This window comes from Magallana gigas, chromosome 5 (genome assembly GCF_963853765.1).
Source record: "Magallana gigas chromosome 5, xbMagGiga1.1, whole genome shotgun sequence".
Taxonomy (NCBI): domain Eukaryota; kingdom Metazoa; phylum Mollusca; class Bivalvia; order Ostreida; family Ostreidae; genus Magallana; species Magallana gigas.
Genome location: NC_088857.1, coordinates 18,972,178 through 18,992,615, shown reverse-complemented (window position 1 = coordinate 18,992,615; position 20,438 = coordinate 18,972,178). Strand labels below are relative to the sequence as shown.

General features: G+C 33.8%; 1 protein-coding gene across 10 annotated transcripts in view; it reads right to left on the bottom strand.

Moving 5' to 3' along the window:
* Window positions 1–14,284: 14,284 nt before the first annotated feature.
* Window positions 14,285–20,438, bottom strand: part of LOC105325515 (transcription factor ETV7) — a 28,817-nt gene continuing 22,663 nt past the window's right edge. For 7 of the 10 annotated variants that reach the window (XM_011425121.4, XM_011425123.4, XM_066084116.1 and 4 more), the window contains 5 exons: window positions 19,598–19,753; window positions 18,760–18,834; window positions 17,619–17,741; window positions 16,656–16,899; window positions 14,285–15,916 (listed from right to left, as the gene is read on the bottom strand). In XM_011425121.4, the coding sequence (XP_011423423.3) occupies window positions 15,472–15,916; window positions 16,656–16,899; window positions 17,619–17,741; window positions 18,760–18,834; window positions 19,598–19,753 (1,043 nt within the window). In that variant the 3' untranslated portion in view covers window positions 14,285–15,471. The remainder of the gene's footprint in view (window positions 15,917–16,655; window positions 16,900–17,618; window positions 17,742–18,759; window positions 18,835–19,597; window positions 19,754–20,438) is intronic. The other 3 variants (XM_066084117.1, XM_011425128.4, XM_011425129.4) reach the window with 3 other exon arrangements.

Here is a 20,438-nt window from a genome sequence, read left to right as displayed (position 1 = left end):
CCCCCGGTTCCGACGCCTATGTGCTAAGTTACCAAATAATGTAACATTCACTTTATGACTTATAAACCAATCCACACTTAACAAATGTTATGTCCCTTGGTCGCCATCTTTGGGGAAAAACCCATATATTTCTCACAGTAGCCTTTGTAGTTTACAGGGTTGTAACTTCGTCATTTTACATTAGAAATCGGTTTTCTCTGTGAATTTTGATTGCCCCAAGTTGGGGCAACCCACACATCGAAGGAATAAATTAAATTCTAAGAGATTTCATCACAGGACGCGCACATATTTGGTTGCATAAAGAAGGGAAAAGTTGTTTTTTTCCCTTTTGACCTTAGGGTTGACCCCGCAAAGGGGACACACCTTTTGCAAAGTGTGGATTGGACTATTGTATATACAGCTTACTCCACTTATATTGAAATCGCTTATTTTGAAATTCCGCTTATTTTGAAATTCCGCTTATTTTGAAAATCCGCTTATTTTGAAAATCCGCTTATTTTGAAATAGAAATAAATCCCCAGTTTTTGCCTCTCATTTTCTTTACATTGATTTAACGGATATAATGAAATCGGCTATTTTGAAATATCGCTTATATTGAAGCCACTAATCGGTCCCCATAGGTGATAATTAGTTGTTTTTATAACGGTTATATTGAAGTGATCCCTGGCGGCTGTCGTCACGGTTGATGACAGTAATTATGCCAGACTGACCGGTTGATATACAAAGGTGTGAATTGATAAGTTCTCATCATGAGTGTTTTTAAAATTCTTTTAAATAGTAAAATTTATTCGCCGTTGATTTTTTTTTACGTATACGGAGGTATTGAGGCTAGACGTAATATGGAAACCCCACGGTAAAGAAAAAAACTTATCTTCGGGCACTAAATATGAGCTGGTTATGGCTATTGATAAAAGGACAAAGCCTAATATATTAAATTCAAAATAGCTAAGGATTTTGAGATTATCGCGAGTACAATTACGATGATATACAAGCAGCGATCAGCAGTATTTGAAGCGTTTGAGTCTGCATGGTGATTTTTCTCTAAAACGTTAAAGAATGCGACTGGAGATTGTGATGAGGTTAAAGATAGTAACAAAATGAAACTTACAAAACTTACGGATATAATTTTAATCAAACTTTCAACGACTAATATTCCATGTAATCTGTTCACTGTAATACATAAATGATGACCAAATAATTTGTTCGGGTTTGGTTTTTTATGCTTACATCGGGATTGAACTTACAAAATTGGCGGCTTCACGTCAGTCAATTTCGCTTATATTGAAATACGGATATATTGAAATAATTTGCATGGTCCCCTGAATTTCAATATATCCGGAGTAGGCTGTATATGCAGATAATTACACCATGAAATGGTTTTCTCTGTAAAGAAATTCTAACAGCACGCATACATCGTGTATTCAAATTCGTAAATACAGGAGCTCCAAACAAAATATCGCCGACATCAAAAGCACTGGTGATATTCCACCGTCCGTAGGTAGTAAGCTAAAGATGTTTTACCTGATTTTATTTCACAATAATTTGCAAATTCTATATCCCCGTTATGATAGCGAACCGTCGCATTGCGCGTCCGTTGTTTACTTGCCGAGACTTATTGCCGATTATGACGTCACCTTGTTTTGGAGTCGCGAAGATTTATTTACGTCACCGTTTACAAATCAACAAATCAGAGGCATTTATTTGAAATAGAGGGAATTTTCTCTAGATATTATTCATAGCCGGTCAATATTATATAAATAGTGCCTGTTTGGGAGGGTAACATGAGTTGAAATTGACACCCCGAGAAAACCATTGTCAACCGACGCGAAGCGGAGGTTGACAATGGTTTTCGAGGGGTGTCAATTTCAACTGTTATCCTCCCAAACAGGCACTATTTATTTTATAATACTGAATATCAATTTTGAAGGAAATATAAATGTTTTTTTTATAGGACTGACTTGAATTCTACTGCGAACCGTACGCGCATCATTTACGCGCATGTAACAATTCGTTATGTTACCCATTGCTAAATGTGTTGCTAACGCTGAGGGTAATAGAACGGATTATCAACTGCGTCTAAACCAATCAGATTTTAGTATTTAACATGAAAGTATAATAATAAAAAGATATTGACCGGTCAATATTTTTCGGACGAGCTAATATTACAATTATTGACTATTTGTCTATATAGAGTTTTATTACATACTTAGTAATAAATACACTGTCAGGTTTTTTGCACATGTGATACAGATGACATCACAAAATCCGTATCGGCCTCCGGGGCTGATACAGGTTATCAGCCCTGCAGGGCTGATACGGATCCGTATCACACCCCTTGCGGAACTCCTCTGCCTTTTTTCGCTTCGGCATTTTTGCATGTTTACAGACGAAAAATAAAACATTTTCAGTTACAGTCAATATTTTAAGTGCAGTTGAAAACTTCAAATGCTAGCAAATGTTTTAAAGCAGTCAACTTCTAAAGCCTGATGAAATTCCGTTCTGTAGCTTCATGTTTGTTTAAACAAGAAGAATTCATATTTTTATTAAATACATGTACATGTCCAGACTTTTTTCAAATGATATGAATAATTAATTTGTTCAAGTTGATGGGTTTTCTTTTAAAATTTAATACTAAGTATGTAATAAATATAATAATAGATACCCTTTTCCATATGACAGCTTGTATCAGCCCTCGACCAATCTCAACCCTCGGGCCTTCGGCCCTCGGGCTGATATTGGAGTCTCGGGCTGATACAAGCTGTCATATGGAAAAGGGTATGTATTATTCTCTATATATAGTGAGAATATACTATACTGAATATAACAATTATAGATAATACATGGCATTGTAAATATAATGCTAATAAATGAAAGGAACTTTTGCTAGATACGATATGAGATCAAAATTTTATTTTTTAATTTTATGTATGTATAAAATGTTTTACCCCTGGATTTTGAATGATTGACCAAATTTGAATGTAAAAAGCCAAATTATAAGAGAGATACAGAGGTAAGAATCCATTATTATGTTATATAAACATTATTATGTTATATAAACAGAGCTCGAGTCTTATATTTGTTTACAAATAATGAAAAGTAAGGCAACATGATTTGTGGTAAAGAAGAGAAGCCGATTAAATGTATTTATGAATAATATCAACAGAAAAAGCAAAATTTGATTGAAAAATACATGAATAACAATGAAACAGATATGTTAATATTAGAAATTAAAACTCTGTATCTTGATTGTAAATAAATAATTGACTTTCAGATTTTGACAAAGCATTTAAAATACTTACATCAACAAATCTTAACTTTAATAAAAGTACTGAAGTACTGACTGGAGTTAATTTTATCGATTATTATTTATTTTAGAATCAACGATAATGTTATTTTGCATGGCAAGTGGTTTCTTATATGTATTTGATTTGCGCACATTTTTTATAATATGAATACTCGGACTCTTCCGAAAAGAATTTCGAGAAAACCCCATATGAATCATGTCGTGTAATATTTAAAGATACTATATTAATTCCATCAACCTACGTATCAGTAATCGAAATATTTCTGAAAAATTGTATGGATCCAAGCAATATTGAACTCTAGCTTCGTTCAACCACAAGCTCGGCTGTCTCCGTTACTCTCCGACAAGCAAGAGAAATTCTCTGCTTGTCGAAGATTTACGGATACCACCGATCGTCTGGTTGAACGATACTATAGTAAACTCTAGCGTAGGAATATAAACCACTACAAAAAATGTCTAAATTGTTTTCTACCATTTAAAATCTGACTATTTTCAAGGTATCACAAATAAGTTTCCTTGAAAAACAATGCTTCTGAATTCATTACAGCGAATTTATCGATTATTTCCGCGAACTAAGTCTTGTCAGCGGTGATGATTTGTGCTTAGGTCCAAACACTGTTTCACTTTCGGTTTGCCAGAGTAACTGCATAGGAGAGTTGATTAAAATCAACTCCCAAAAATGGAAAAATAGAACTTACAGTTTAGACCTCAAATCGTGTCTAGGTCCCTCTAACATTACATTGTGTGTAAACTACTAAGCCAAGGTCGGTTTGAAGCTTAATGCCAAGAAAGGTCAACTATAAGAGTTATTCAATAAAGCCAATCTGAATGGCACAAAAGCAATAAATATGAGGTCCTACGTGCCATTTTGTTTGAAAAGTATAGTTACATACAAGAACAGGACACTGTCTTTTTAATCACTTAAAACAGCTGTCGAACTGTGCAGCTACAGACTTATTTTGAAGATTTAAAAATCTGAAAAAATATGAAGGGGGTTCATTGGTGTCCTCTCTACAACCATTTGTTGAGAAAAAGTATAGCATATAAGCTCCCCCGACTTCGTCTCGGTGAGCTAAACAGGTGTCACACAAAAAGCAAGAATAAATACCAAATATTTCCTACCATAATCTTCCTGCGCATTTAAAATCCAGTTTTCTATACAGCAGGCATGCCATCGAAAGTTTCCAAAGAACTGTCTTCAGATATGACTTAAAAGATCTATAGCTAACTGTTTTAATGTAAAGTTTCACTGAAATAAACTATTGAAATAAATTGTTAGCTCTAAATAATTTTTCTTAATCACCTGATTATCATAAATAGAAATACTGATCAGAAGACTTGAATAATCAAGTTTGTTGACATACACAAAGTTGCGAATGCACGTTGATTTGAATTGACTCGATCTCGAACGAGGAACAGTTGTTGATGTTTTATAAAACAAACACCAGCCTAATGATTCGAAATTGAAAATATTGAATAAAGATGCTTACAAGGGGTGAAATAAAAGTCTTATGAAACATTATTTTGGTAAGTTCTTGTATATAAACATAACTAACTAAACATAACTGTTTTCATCGCTTCTTCAGAATAAACTCCTCGATAGCTAGCGTGATTTGCAGTTATATAAACTACATAACGTTAGTGGCATCGAAAGCAAATTGAAAGTGTGTGGGGGGGGGGGGGGTGCTAAACTTATCATAAATCTTGACCAAAAAAAAAAAAAAAAGGTCTTTGGTATATAACTTCCAGTCTTCCAGATTTCCTAAATACTACTAGTTTAGTTTTACTAACATATAATTTTCAATCAAGTATTTCAAGACGTAGTATCATTTTTTTTGTAAACCATCAGGAAAATCTGAACTAAAATCACGTCATCTGCATATAACATTAAAATAATGATATTTGTTGAAGACAAATATTTTGGCAATTAGATCTGCTGAAAGAAGTTTTCAAGTTCATTAAAAGGGCTCGATTGTCGTGGCCAGTTTTAGACTAAATGAATCTTCTAAAGAAGAAAAGCTCTAAATAAAGATATAGGAAAGCATTCAAATTTAAAGCTAAAATATTTGGGGTTTTTTTTTTTACCAAAAATAGTTTATAGCTTAAAACATATTTTCTGAAATTTAAGGTAGATCTGATGGTAAATTTGTTGACCACATAGCCTCCTTAAGATATAACGAAAAAAGTAAGGGCGACAACGTCTCGCCCTGTTGTACTCCTTGTCGTACATTGAAAAAGGTCACTAAAATTGTTTTTGTATTAACTATTTAACACAATTAACTCCTGACAGTCCTGTGTAAGGATGGTACTAGTATACTTTTAATAAACATCCCCCCTTATCCATATTTTTATAAGCTTTTAACAAAGAAATAATTTCTTTGAATATTGTAAAATGCCTTACGAGAGTTTACAAAACAACAATATACATGTACAAATTTAGTTCATAATTATTTGAAAGATGTTTATCAATCCAATACTTTGAAGTGCAAGAACTGTACAGTACAATATAGAACATACAGTAACAATCACTGGTCTGAACCCAGATTGTGCATCAGTTTTAATAACATAATTTTGTCAGGTCATTTCACCAGTCTGTTAATAAGTATAGACTTAAATATTTTCAGCATGGAACTCAGAAGGGTAATTCCTCAAAAATTATCTAGTAGCTAGATCTCCTTTTTTAGAAATGGACACAATAACACCTTCAGACCAAATTGAAGGAATAATACCTGAATCAAAGCCTTGCCAAGAGTTGGCTTAAACCATGCATCACACATACTGTATATTTAAAGTATATTTATTAATCAAACAATCGTTGCCTGGCTATGTCTACTTTTCAGACAGTTGATAACATCTATAACCTCTTCATTAGTTACAATACTAAATAGTAGCATCCAGTTAATCAAATAGCCTACAGTGTTTAAATCTTAATCTGTGATAAAATCGTCTGTACATGTATGATCTTTAGGGATTCGATCGTAGATTTGGTACGTATTAATTTCATAATTATCATAAATAATAATACTTTTTATAATTGTTTGACCATGCCAATCGTCAGAGCTGTTTCTAATTACAAGAAGAACACAAATTGGAAGATATTAATTTTAAATCATATAATTATGTTTACAATTTCCGAGATTAATTACCTTCAATGGATATCATCCACGCAATGTTTAAGTATGCTTTAAAGGGGCATGGTCACGATTTTGGTCAAATTCCATATTTCTGTTTCTATTATTTACAATGCTTTAGAAATGCATTTCTAATGATCAACTGAAATTTGAGATTTATTCGTGGAGTTATAAGCAAGATACAGGGCTGACAATTCTTTGTCATGTAAACAAGGCTCGTGCCCTGTTTTTGTTTACATAAGTTCAATATACCAGTAAAAAATCTGTTTCAACCTGATTTGTCCATCTTTTTCTTCATTTTAAGCATAATTAAAGAGTTTTTAACGTTCATTTTAGGTCTTAAAACTGGAATTTTCACCTTAACATTTAAAATGTAATCAAACGCTTTATTTACATAGCGAAGAATTTCAAGCTCTGTAACTCGCTTATAACTCAACAAATAACACTCAAATTTCGGTTGCCTTTTGAAAATGCCTTACTGGAGCATTGCACATATTAAAATCGGAAGAAAAGAAATTGACCAAAATTGTGACCATGCCCCTTTAACTTTGAATGTTTTAATAATTGTTTTTCTTGTTTTGTGGGGGGAAAAATCATAACCAAAACTGAAAAAAAACCACAATTGTAAGAAACAAAAAGTACTAGTTGCTTTTGAAAAACAAAATAATGTTTACAACTTTGTCGTTGTGTAAAATTTTTTTACATGTACTATGCCACCCGAAATTGCAATTTATGTTCGCAAATTTTCATGGATGCAAAATTTAGTTACTATCGTGAACCTAAACTTATGAGTGTTATAACGAGAAATGTTTTCATAGCAAGTTAAAATTACAGACATCTCGATTTTACCAATTGTATTGCATTCGTTATCTGCAATTCACTAAAACCCAGGTTTAATGATATTCCAGCATGGTACTAAATGTCATGTTTCTCTATAGTATGATCTAGAAAACTATCGATATTTGAATATATTTTTACTTCCCGATTGGAATCCATAATTTTTTTTAAAATAAAAATGGTTTCCTTATAATTCATTTTTATTTTTTAGCCGTCTCACGTGGGTGTTTGAGCGTCTGACATTTTGAGATGAAGAAGAAAAAAACCGACTTAACTCAAAAAAGAATATGCTCCCCCAATAACGATGATTAAATAGGAAAGAATTTGATCTTTAACGGTTTTTATGTTTCATTGAAATCTGTTGGTGACAGTTTAATATTTTGTTCTGAAAACTCGGTTAATCATCCATTCGGGAAGAAAAAGAAGTTTAAGACTATTTAAATTTAATCTATATTTAGAGCGTTTGATCAGTTGGTTTGTCAAAATGGCAGTTGCTGTCATGCTATAAAACTCAATATGAAGAAGGAAATATGCAGGAAACTTGTCGTTCATAGATTATGAGATAAAAGTGTCAAGAACACTCACGCCCCCCCCCCCCCCCCCCCCATCAAAAAATTCAGATCATTATATTATGCTGAAAGTGTAAAAGAAAGCTAAACTTAGAGACGCTTTAGAGCCATTTCTCTCTCTCTCTCTCTCTCTCTCTCTCTCTCTCTCTCTCTCTCTCTGAGAAAGACGATTGTAGAAGCTACAATCAATATTTAATTTGACACATTTTATAGTGCTCAAGAAAAAAAAATGTTGCTTTATGCAGATATGATGGAGCTAGCATTGCAAAAAAAAAAAATAATAATAATTTGAACATATTTTATTTTAATAAATTTTTACAAAGTTATTAATACTTAATGTGTCTCTCTCCAAACATGTATTTAAAAATAATTTTTGAGTGTGTGTATATATGTATATATATATACATATATACACACACTCAAAAAAAAAAAAAAAAAAAAAAAAAAAAAAAAAAAAAAATATATATATATATATATATATATATATATATATATATATATATATATATATATATATATTCATCAACGCTGGGGGTGTGCTACCCTTTAGAGTAAAATGTGAGTATCAAGGGTAGGGACTAACAAATCTGAAAAAATAACAAAAAAGTCCTTCCCGATCTTGGTATACTATGGACCTAAAAAAAGAAATGATTAATGTCTTCTACCTTTCCACAAAAACAGAGAGATCTAGATATTAAATTACACCATCAAAGATCAATATTAAGCACAGAATTATGACGGAAGACGGTATAAAGAGTTGAAATAATTTACAGTCTCCGGACTGTGCACTTCCTCTCCTTTGTGATTGGTAGAAAATACATGATGTGAAAATTTACATTTATTTCATTGGTTGATATACTGTTCGGCACAAGGGAGATAATTTTCTGATGATCGTTTTTACGTACAACTTAACAATTTTTGTAGATTTCAAATCTTAAAAAGTAAGAAAACGAAATAACAATAAAAATGGCTCTTAGTGAAATTCTGGCTTTCATTTTTCTGTTAACTAGTTAAAAGCAATATTCTGTAACATCTATTGAAATAATTTGTACTTTTCTTTTTGTTCTGATTATACAAATACCAATGAAATTTCATACGGTATGACTAATATCAGAAAACAAGTTTGTATATTAGATACGGTGAAACTAATATCAGTAAAACTGAATGATACTGAATGGAGTTGTATTTTTACTACAGTGATTCAACCCTTCCTAAGATCTCTTTTTTCTACTACAGTCGATTTCAAATAAATAACACGCTGTAAATGATTTTTAATTTTAAGCACGCACGCTTAATAGGCACATATATTTTTAAAAAAGTTTGGCACGCTATTGCATGGAGAAGAATGCCACATGTATATAAACAATAATTAAATTGTCTTTGATATCTTATTGCTGTTAAGAGTTTGCTCTAAAGACGGTAAGCTTTTTTAAAAAGCTAAACTTGTGTGTGTAATATAGTTGTACGGCGTTTTCAAAAATTGAAATAGGGCGGTGCTTCTGTTATTTTTTGAGCAATTTTACTTTTCAATATAGAAAGTGAACTTGAATATCTGGTTTTCAATGAAAGAGAGAGAGAGAGAGAGAGAGAGAGAGAGAGAGAGAGAGAGAGAGAATATATTATCCAGACCGCAGACGCATGCGCATGCGTAGGATTTCTGACCGGACCGGTCTTTGCATAAAAATTACAACACAGAACGTTTATCGTGACATCAGTTATCTTTAAATAACATGAATTAAACAAAAAATCAAAATTTTATCTACGAGAGAAGAACATTCGTACACAATTTTATTTCAGACGATATCTACAATTTAATTAGTGTTGTCTTACAGAGAACTCTAATATTTGTGTCTACACTCTGGGTTGACAAAATACATTTTCCCCATTTAACTTAATATCGAAGTTTAAATAATCAAGACTCAAAAACAACTTTAAATGAAAACTTAAAATAAGAGATAAAATACAGGAACCTAAAAACGTTTATACTTTCAGAATTCTGTGATTAAAGAATATCAAGGTGAAAGTTAATAGTAATTGCTGGTAGTTCTTAAAAAGAACAGAAAAAATGCCCCTACCAAACCAATGCATCAAATATAGGAACAACATAAAAATAAAACCAAACCAAATAACAACCCCCATGTAGAAAAGTGTACACTATGTGTACATTAAAATGCTACAGCACTTCGCTTGGTTTACAAAAGTGAACATAGTGCACACCTTTTTGGTAAGCCAAGCCAGCCCTAATGAACACATTCAAAATATTTAAATAAAACAAAGCCAAATTTAAAATTAATACATGTATCCATTTAAACAATTAACAATAACTACCCATCCATTCATATCTCCGTTAGAAGATGGAAGCGACTATAAGGCTTTGCTCTCCGTGGCTTTTCTGAATTGACAGGCGGTTTAATGAACATAAATTTTAAGTATAAAATATTTAAGAAATGACTTGTATGGGCGGCGGGAAAGGTAAAAAAGACGAACAACTTATTTTCAAAACATGCTTGAATACGAAACTCAACAGCCTCTTTTGCAAAATCAACAATAATCGATACAAAACAAACGATTACCGATGCAGAACCTGCAGTCTTGCACTGAATTAATGCTAGGTGGCGTGCATAGAGATATAGGAGAAATCGTACCCCGAAGAAAACGTAACTCGGAGAAAACGTACCCTTGACTTAATTAAAGGAACATTTTTATGCGCGGAGCCAGATTTTTTTCTACGCAGATTTGGGGAGGGGGGGGGGGGGGGGGGAGGTCCGAGGGATATTCAGATTTGCTAGGGGTGGATTGGTAGTAGTGGTGAAGGGGGTGAAAGTTTACTAAGCAAATTTACGAAATTTGATTTTTGTAGGGGGCATGGACTTGCAACATAGTTCTGTGTGTGTGTGAGAGAGAGAGAGAGAGAGAGAGAGAGAGAGAGAGAGAGAGAGAGAGAGAGAGGGAGAGAGAGAGAGAGAGAGAGAGAAAGAGTCGATTGAAAAGTTGCGATCATGTATCCTTTATTTTGTTATTTTTGTATCCCACCTGGCAGGTGAGACATTAATAGGGAAATATAAGAAAATGATTATTCGATAAATTTTTAATGTATTTCCCAAAGAAATCAAGGTTTGCCTAATTTGTTTTTTTCTTTTCGGAAAGATTTTGAAAAGAAAACATGCTTGACTGTCAGAAGTATTATGAAATTTTGAAAATAGTTTCTATATCTATTACCTCTGATCACCTCCCTATCTGTGTAAGGTTATGTCTTGATATACATAGTATATGTACAGTTTTTACGTATATCACAAAACAAGCTCCCAGCATGGCACAAGGCGACACCCGAGGCGCTCGCAACTTACGACAGTTGTACTGAAATTAAACTATACGAAATACTCGATACCCAAATCCAATCATCTCAGGATATTATAGAATATAATACAAAGTTGGTTGAAATTTTGATCTGCTAAGAGAGAAGATTGCGTCAAATGTGGTGCAGGAAGGAAGGCAAAGAGGTTATTGTACGATTAAATTTTTAAATATGAATAAGTAAAACCCGCTGGCGCCCCAATTATACGTCTTTTGAAGTTATTGGCTATATAGTACAAAATCGATACGTAGTGTTATCTGACAGGCAAAGACACTAGAAAATGAAAATATTACCGCATCTTCCAATCTGCACGAGACTTTATTCCATAACCTTGAGTTGGGTAGCAATACCTTTATAAGTTTTCTTGACACAAGCAAAGCATTCGACACTCTCTGGAGACAAAGTCTAATGTATAAGTAACATATTCTTAGAATACAGGGCAAATCATTGATGACTGTTATACGAATACATCTAGTGCTGTCATTGTCAACCTATTAACAAAATCCCGATGGTGAAGTTTTGTCAACATTTCTATACCTTGTCTTCATTAATGACTTACTGATTGACTTGGAAAACTGTAACGTTACCACTTCAGGTTGCATTTAAGATTCTAAATACCACAGTCCTGCGTTAGCAGATGACATTTCACGCATTGCAACATCCCCGAAAGCTATGCAAGCAATGATGAACACCGCCTGCACGTAGTCTTGTAAATGGCGTTTCAAATTCAACGCCGATAAATCATGTATCCTTACAATTGTAGCAAAAAGAAACAAACAACCAACTGAAAAAACCCCCATACATCTTGGGAACTCTCTGATTCCATTTGGCAAAGCATATTATAACCATCAAGGCATTGCGCTAAACAACAAAGCAAAACTCGGGGGCCGAATTGCTACTGCCTGTAAAAAAGGAAGGACATTTTTACGGCCTATCTGACAATAATCAGCATTACTCGTTCGTCCGTACGTCCGTGTTATATGGTTGTGAACTATGGAATGCCATCACACAAGCTAGAGGACGTTCGACGTCTGAATACATTACAACATGGCATATGTAAAAGTTATCTTGAACCTACCAAAACAAACAATATCCGATATGTGCTAACAGCTCCTAAATCTCACTCCAATTATGGCAGAAATTGATGCGAGGAAGCTCCTTTTCTTTGGAAGACTGTGTCGTATGGACCCACGATGTCTCACAAAGGAAATCTTCATACCAAGACTGTTCTCTTTTTTATCGGATCTCACCCCAACTCAACAAGGCTTTATTCAAGACATTTTAAGTATCCTTCAAAAGTATAATTTAACACTTTTTGTGCATTTTTGTGACTGGCTCCAAAGTGGTTCGTCCCCTTCCAAGCACTCTTGGAAATCTATCGTAAAATCAACTGTCAACAGCTTCTTTTATTATCAGCGTTATGCCCGTACGTCGACTGATCCTGATATTCGAATTTTTAACCTCGTTTTCCAGTGTTCAAATCCGCACACAATATGGTCATATGCTGACGACACTATACGTCTTAAGTTCACGTGTAAACTACTTGTTTCTACAGCCGATTCCTGTGTTCTTTAAATGTGTTCGCTTTGCGGTTCATATTTCACAAATCTGTTTTCACATGCAGCATGTTCCTGCAATGATCCCTCCGACTTTCACAATGACTGGTGAAACGACGGATCAAACAACTTTGATATGAACCTCGGGGCAGAACCATGCAGCCTTACCGAAAACGAACTCTTTATTGTCCTCTTAGGCCGCCATACTCAAACTGTTTTGTACGTTTCCTCGGAGAAGAATTTTCGCAAACGCAACAGCAGACTTTTTGTACAATCTTGTGGCAGATATAAGCGTCTCTGTGATAAGTGACAAGTATCAATTTATATCATTATGTATGTGTTTCGACACTCTCTCTCTCTCTCTCGTTCGTTACATATTTATGATTTCTTAATTGCTGAAAATTTTATTTAATTATCCTTTACACTAATTATATTCTGTTTCGAATATACTTATTTTGTGCAATAATTTGAGAATGACTAAAGGAAATTTTAAGTATCATACAAGAATCACAATTTTCCCGCCAGATAATCATTTTCAAAGTTTGATACGTCAAGTTCTCATTTAAAAGGTTAAAGAGCCCACGCACACATGTGCGTAAATAATACAATGGCAATGCCTTCAATGCCCGGCATAACCCAGCACTTTTTTGAAGTAATAATGATTTAAATGAAGGTCATTTTGTGAAAGTTTTAATTAAATCAAAGAAATTCTGTTAATGGGCATCAAATGTTATGTAGGTCATACCATGTAGGTCATGGGCACTGGGGGTGGTCCTGACCCCCCCTTAAAGAGGAAATGCCCGAATATCAAAACTGCCACTTTGACACTATCATAAATACCCGACACAGTTTTATTAATATTTTTTTTAAAAAATCGGTTCAAAACGCAAACTTTTACGTCGATGCAGTTTGTGTATTCTTTTATTTTTTGGGTTATCGTTTCTTTGTAGGAAAGCAGGCAAAAAGTTGTCGAGATCATTATCTTTAAACTGCGTATTTATATGTATGATATACATGCACATGGTTGTGTCACGTGCGCCACAAACAAGGTTATAAAGGTTATATGAGGGTTCAATTGAAAGTAATTTTAGAAAACAAAAAATGGCTTAACATTTTATTCCGTTCTATGTAATAGAAAAATACTTCTTTAACGATCTGAACTCAAATTGTGTCCAAGTTCTGTCATGTTGTAAATTTTGAATTTACCGGGTGGAAGTAAATACAAAATTTACAACATGACATTTGTCATGTGGTGGCAGTAAATACAAAATTTACAAATTTACAGTCCCTTCAAGGAGTTGGCTATATTACCTCCTTTAAACTTACAAATGTGAAGAACCGACTTAATTCATATACCAGATACTTAGTCTAGTGAATGCTTAATACAATGGCGTTTAGAATATACAGCCAAAAGGATAGGCAGTAAAAAGCTCCGATTTATCCAGAAGAGTAGTCTTTAGGGCTGCAGTAACGCATGCGCAGGATTTCTGAACAGAGCGGTGTTCGCATAAAAAACAAAACACACAAAGAACATCATGGCATAATTTCTCTTTAACATCAATCCATCATACAATAGTCAACATCTATTTACTAGATAAGAATATTCTTGCATACTTTGCATACGTTTATTTAAAACAATATCTATAATTATAACAATATAGCCTTACAGACAATTGCGTTTTTGAAATTAAAATGTACGTCCATGAGTGCAGTTTTAAAGATTGCGTCTAGGATGTAAGTAGATACAATATCAGTATTTCCATTGTTTAACTAAATATCCAAGTTTTATCAAATCAAAACTCATACACAACATATGAAAAAAAAACCCAACGAAAAATAAACACACAGAAACCAATATTACGTAAACTTTAAATAAACTTTCAGAATTCTGTGATTCAAAAATACTGTGGAAGTTAACTGTAATTGCTGATACGTCTTTAAAGGAACAGGGGAAACATTCATTCCCCCACCCAACCATCGCAAAATTAACATTAATAAAAAAAAAACAACAAATAAAATAACACCGAAACAAACAATATTTCAAGAAAAAAATTAACGCATTCCATTATATAAACAGATATAAACAAAAACAAAATTTATAGTTATTAACTAAACAACAAATAACAATAGCTTCTTAATCATTCTTATCCTTTAATTAATTTATCTTTTAATCAGAGTTTCCTCTGAACCATCAGAAACACGACAAACAAAACTTAACTATTTTTACTGAATCATTTATATTTTGGATAAGCAGGAGGAACCTACGTAAGAAATCTTGTAGATTGTCTAAGATATTACTGTCTTTATATTGCTACATGCACATTAAAAAAAATTAAATTATCAATTTATAATAAAACACCCTCCCCTCCAAATATGGGAAATATTTGTATTTAACCACATAGAATTTGATTTTTACAATGCATTTTCACATGATGTTCTGTAGAGGAGTCTCGACCCAGCCATCGAATTGGAATCCGCGGCCTTTGACCCTGTAACGGACGGACAAACGGACATGCAAAAACAGTTCATTCCCTTGAGGACAAAGGGGTGCATTTATTCCCTTATCACGGGCACTGGGATGTTCAAACGCAGTCCACCGGGGGTAAATTCACACCTTGCCAAACAACGCAGTGCGTTGTAGGTCTACGATAGTAGACCAGTGAACGCCTTAAACATTACTTACATGCACTTTCTCAGTTTTTGGCATATCAAACATTGGTCAACTGTTTGTTGACTCCGGGGAATTAAGGCCCACTGGCAATGGAAAAGTGAGTTGTGCGCATGCCCGAGCGGAAGAAACACTATCGTCAACTGATTTTTCTTTGCGCTTGAGCGTTGTCATAGTGAAATCAAAAGGCTGGTCGTTGATGTCCGTAGAGTGACAAACAGACGATAAATGTACCATTCCTGGGTACGACATGCTCCTGGTCAGTTTGTCTCGAGTATCTCTCCGTAACGGATCGTGACTCTCGGGAATTTCCAGTTTAATGGGCTTAGTTTCTATCGATGTTTGAGACAGTTCCGACGAGAGCGTGTCATCGGAGCGCATTTCGCTGTCAAAATTGTCTGCTTCCTCATCCTTGCAGGTCGTTAGAAGATGGGAGCGACTATGAGGCTTCGCTCCCCGTTGGCCTTTCTGAATGTTCGCAGGCGGTTGCATGAACCTATATTGTTAAGTAAAAATAATTAATAGAGAGAGAGAGAGAGAGAGAGAGAGAGAGAGAGAGAGAGAGAGAGAGAGAATGAGAATTAGGTGTATTTTTTTGTACCCGTTAAATTATTCACAAAATCCATACATGTATGTCACAAGGGAGTTGATCTTTCTTTTGTTATTTGTGTATCTCAACTGGCAGCTGAGGTGTTTATAGAAAATATCCCAGGAAGACACATGTAAGGCATTGTATATTAATAATTTTTGAAAATCTTATGTTACAGAGGCCATGCTGACAAAAACGAGTGCTAAAATGATATATTAATGTCAACTGCTTTTTATATCAGGCATTACTTAGCACTTGTTCGAAGAAATAATATTAGACATTTAATATAAAAAGTTGATAATTAAATAATCTTATATATTATCACACATATATCAAATTCTTATAAACAGTGAAACAGCACTATCTTATATTTAAATAAGAAAACGCTTCAACAGTTTTTTTTTTCAGAGTTATATCAATTTATTTTAGAACACGAACGCCAAAGTAAATCAAGAAGACATGATGACATTGTTTTATTTTACTTAATAGCCTTGCATTTTCTAAAAACGCCACACCCATTAGTAAATTATTGATGCAATCGCTTCTAAATCCATATATGAAGGGTCTCCAGTGGGAAAAATAAACAGCCTTGATGCTTAAAATAAAAAAAAATGTAGTATATCAACTTTTAGCTATTAATACTTACTTGTAGGTTAGTCTTTTACCGGAGACCTTTTTAATGATATTCATTCTATAGTAGTAGCGGAGTGCTCGAGATAGTTTCTCATACGTCATATTCGTGCGGTTTTTCTGGTGACCCCAGAGTTGCGCAAGCCCAGTCGGGTTGTTGATCCTGAACACGTAATCATCAAGTTTTTCCCAACATACGTATTCTTTGTAGCAGGGATTCTGCAGAAGTTGATAGATGAATTCCCACAGTAACCGGCAATCTATGAATGAACAAAGATAATGACGTCATCCCCAAATAAAAAAATTCTTTTTTTAAAAAAAATTTGGGTGGGCTAAATGCAAAATCAAGAGCTGCAATCTTTGTACTAAATGAAACATTATACATTTGATTGAAAAACATATATTATATTGATTAAAGCTTACAGAGTTAAGGTATTGGACTTTTCTTATTCTTGACAACCATATTTGAATAGTTTAAGAGAATAATTAAGTACATGTAATAAGGAATCATTTTTTGAGTATTATTAGGTGATAATTTTGGTCGGGGCGTGATCAAATCCAATAAAGCCCCAAGGGCTTACCTCATGATATTAAAAGAATGATTCCTTATTACTTATATTTATACAATATTAAGCCATTTTAAGAATAAATATTTCAATTTAAATAAGCAAACCCCACTGGCGCCCCAATATGCGTCATTTGAAGTTATGGTTTGTATAGTACAAAACGATACTTGGTGTCATCACAGGCAAAGACACTTGAGAATGTAAATATGTTGAAATAAAACCAACTATTACTGATAGAAAGACACAAATACTTGACCACCACCTTTCCAAATAATCTTAACAAGGCGAGCTTTACTCAAAAGTGTAATCATTAAATCCCTCCCTTAATTTAACAACAAAAAATACCTACATTTGTACTTATTTCAAACAATTAGTAGTTATACAGGGAAAGATAAAGTTAAGGTTTAACTTACTCATACCTGACTCCTTGCTCCGTAGGAATGGGACGAGTTCTGATCCTGTAGGCATTGTCGGCCGAAGCTGATTCATGTAGTTTAGCTGCGACGGTTGCATCGGATTTCTACATACCAATCGATCTGTGACCATAAAGAAAAAATTATGAATTCTGACATTTTTATTTAAAGTTTCAAGACACGAAATTTAAATGCATGTCATGAGAATGAATTAGCTGTAGATGTATATCTGAAACGCTACCGGAAAATCTGTGTTAATTGTATTCAGCGACAGTTATTCCGATACCCCCCACCCCAAAAATAAAAATAAAAAAGCAATAGTTTTGGACTGATTATCTTAATTTTTCTCGCATTCTGTGGAAATGTTTAAACCCCCAAAAAATCATCGGACAGTATAATACTAATACAATCACTTTACTTGACTCAGACTGTTTCTAAAATTTATTCTCATAGCTCTCCGACCTGAAAAATTCACTTGCGGATCGAGATTCTGCACACAAACTACACTTGTCTACCTCACTTTACGGGGATGATGATAGTATATAAATAGTGCCTGTTTGGGAGGGTAACAGTTGTTCGCGTCGGTTGACAATGGTTTTCTCGGGGTGTCAATTTCAACTGTTACCCTCCCAAACAGGCACTAATTATTTTGTTATACTGAATGTCTTAATTTTTAAGAAAATTTCACTTCTTTTATATAGGAATAACGTGAATTCTACAGCGAACCGTACGCGCATAATTTTCGCGCATGTAACAATTTTTAATGTTACCCGTTGCTGAGTGCGTTGCTATTACAGAAAGGGTTATGAACTGCGTTTTAACCAATCAGATTTCAGTATTTAACATGAAAGTATAACAATGTTTATTATTATAAGAGAAGTTCAGAGCTTAGTTATGGAACGGCGTCTATAGCAGAATGTTTGAAAAAAAAATTGAAATGGAATACTTGTACAAAATGTTTAGTAAATTCGGTTAATAAGTCCAAAACTATCGCAATTTATTGTGCGTCCTAAATTGCATTTCTGTTGTATTTGGGGGGGGGGGGTGGGGGGGGGGTGTAGCTCTTCAGCATATCAATTCAAGTTTTTATGTAATATTACAGATATGCAACTAAGATTAAGTGCACGTGAATGTATTTTACCGTCGTATTCTGGACAGGAATCTACGTCAGATCCGCTTCCGGTATCGGAGGGACTCGGCGCAGGACTCAGTATTCCTACAACAAGAAACCAATGATTTTATGTCACTCTAACATAATCCAAGAAAACATATACTTGTTTCGTAAAACGAATAAATCAAACGAAAGAGAATTTTTGAAAACCACTAGAATTAATATCAATAAAAGAGTTACACGAAAGTAGAGTGAAGCGAAATTTGTGCAGAAAATAGTGAAGTGTGCCGATGCCTCTTACGGACACAACTGTGATCGGCCGAGGCCAAATATACAAATTATTTCAAAATGTTAAAAATATAAAAACAAATAAAAAGTAAAAAGTATTAATGTTTATATCTCATTTTTATCCTTTAATTCTTATTTTCAATAAATCTTTATTTTTTATAAAAATTAAGATTTCTTAACATGTAAATGTATAATATACGAGATAAACACAATTATGTCTATAATTATATATAGGCTAACATAAACAACTAAGTCAAAATGGCTGTGATTTCATTTTCCATGTAATTAAAAAATCCAACCCTTTTCATTTTAAACAGTTCTTGCTACGTAAAAGAAATTTTTTACCGTCATTCTTTTGACGCCTGCGCCAATTTGATATTTTTTTTTGGGGGGGGGGGGAGGGGGTGTTTGTTTTTGAATTTTTAGATGAAACGGCTTTATAATTGACATAGCACAACAAATAAAAAAAGAAGATAACACCCCCCCCCCCCCCAAGTTGCTATTTGCAATTCTTTCGAAAATGGTTTTCTTTAGAAAACCATACATTTTTCGTCTTACAATGTATCTTAATTCTTACAACTACCTGGTACTGTGGTAACCGGCAGTATTTCTTGCTTTGTGATATGATTGGCGGGGTGTGGGAGGATGGGCACAAATGGCTTGACCTTAGTCGTGTAGACAGGCGTCGTCTGTGCATTGGACCGCGACAGGAGGACTAGGCCACCATTGGTCTGATCTGAAAGATTATCAAGATCATAAATATTTTTATATTTTTTACGATCATGAGAGAAAAAACAGAATTCGTCGTTCTAGTTTACAATGCTTTGCATGAAATCCACGCATTGTTGAGCGAATAAAAAAAACAAATTATATTCCGGGTTGAGATTTAAAGAGGTCATAAGTGTTTGAAGTATTCTCAGAGTACATTGTATCCAAATCCAGATATGTAAAATTGCTTCCAGCTATGTACATTTTTTTTTGTACTACATACATTTATATAAGTTAAGCATCACTTGAAGATTATTCTACCAGAAAGAGACGGTGCCAATTGCATACAGTAGAACCCGATAAAGACTTTGATCTATTTCTAATGCGTTTGATAAGAAATGAATTTTATTCTTGCAGAATCCTGAGGTTATATATACATTGTACTGGTACGCTTCTCACCACGGCATATATGAAACGCGTTAGTATTACTGACGAGTGTGTGTACACAATATATGCAATTGCCGTTTGTATTTCCGACACAACTGCGTAATCTTATCTTAAACTTCCCTTACAGCATTCACTAATGTAAGGCAATATTTGATAAATATACCCTTGTGTACCGGTTTTCATATTAAGACTTACTTCCGTTTACCTACACTTATCAATAACATTTTTACAGAGGGTTCTATTCTTATCTTTTCCTAATTTTAAAT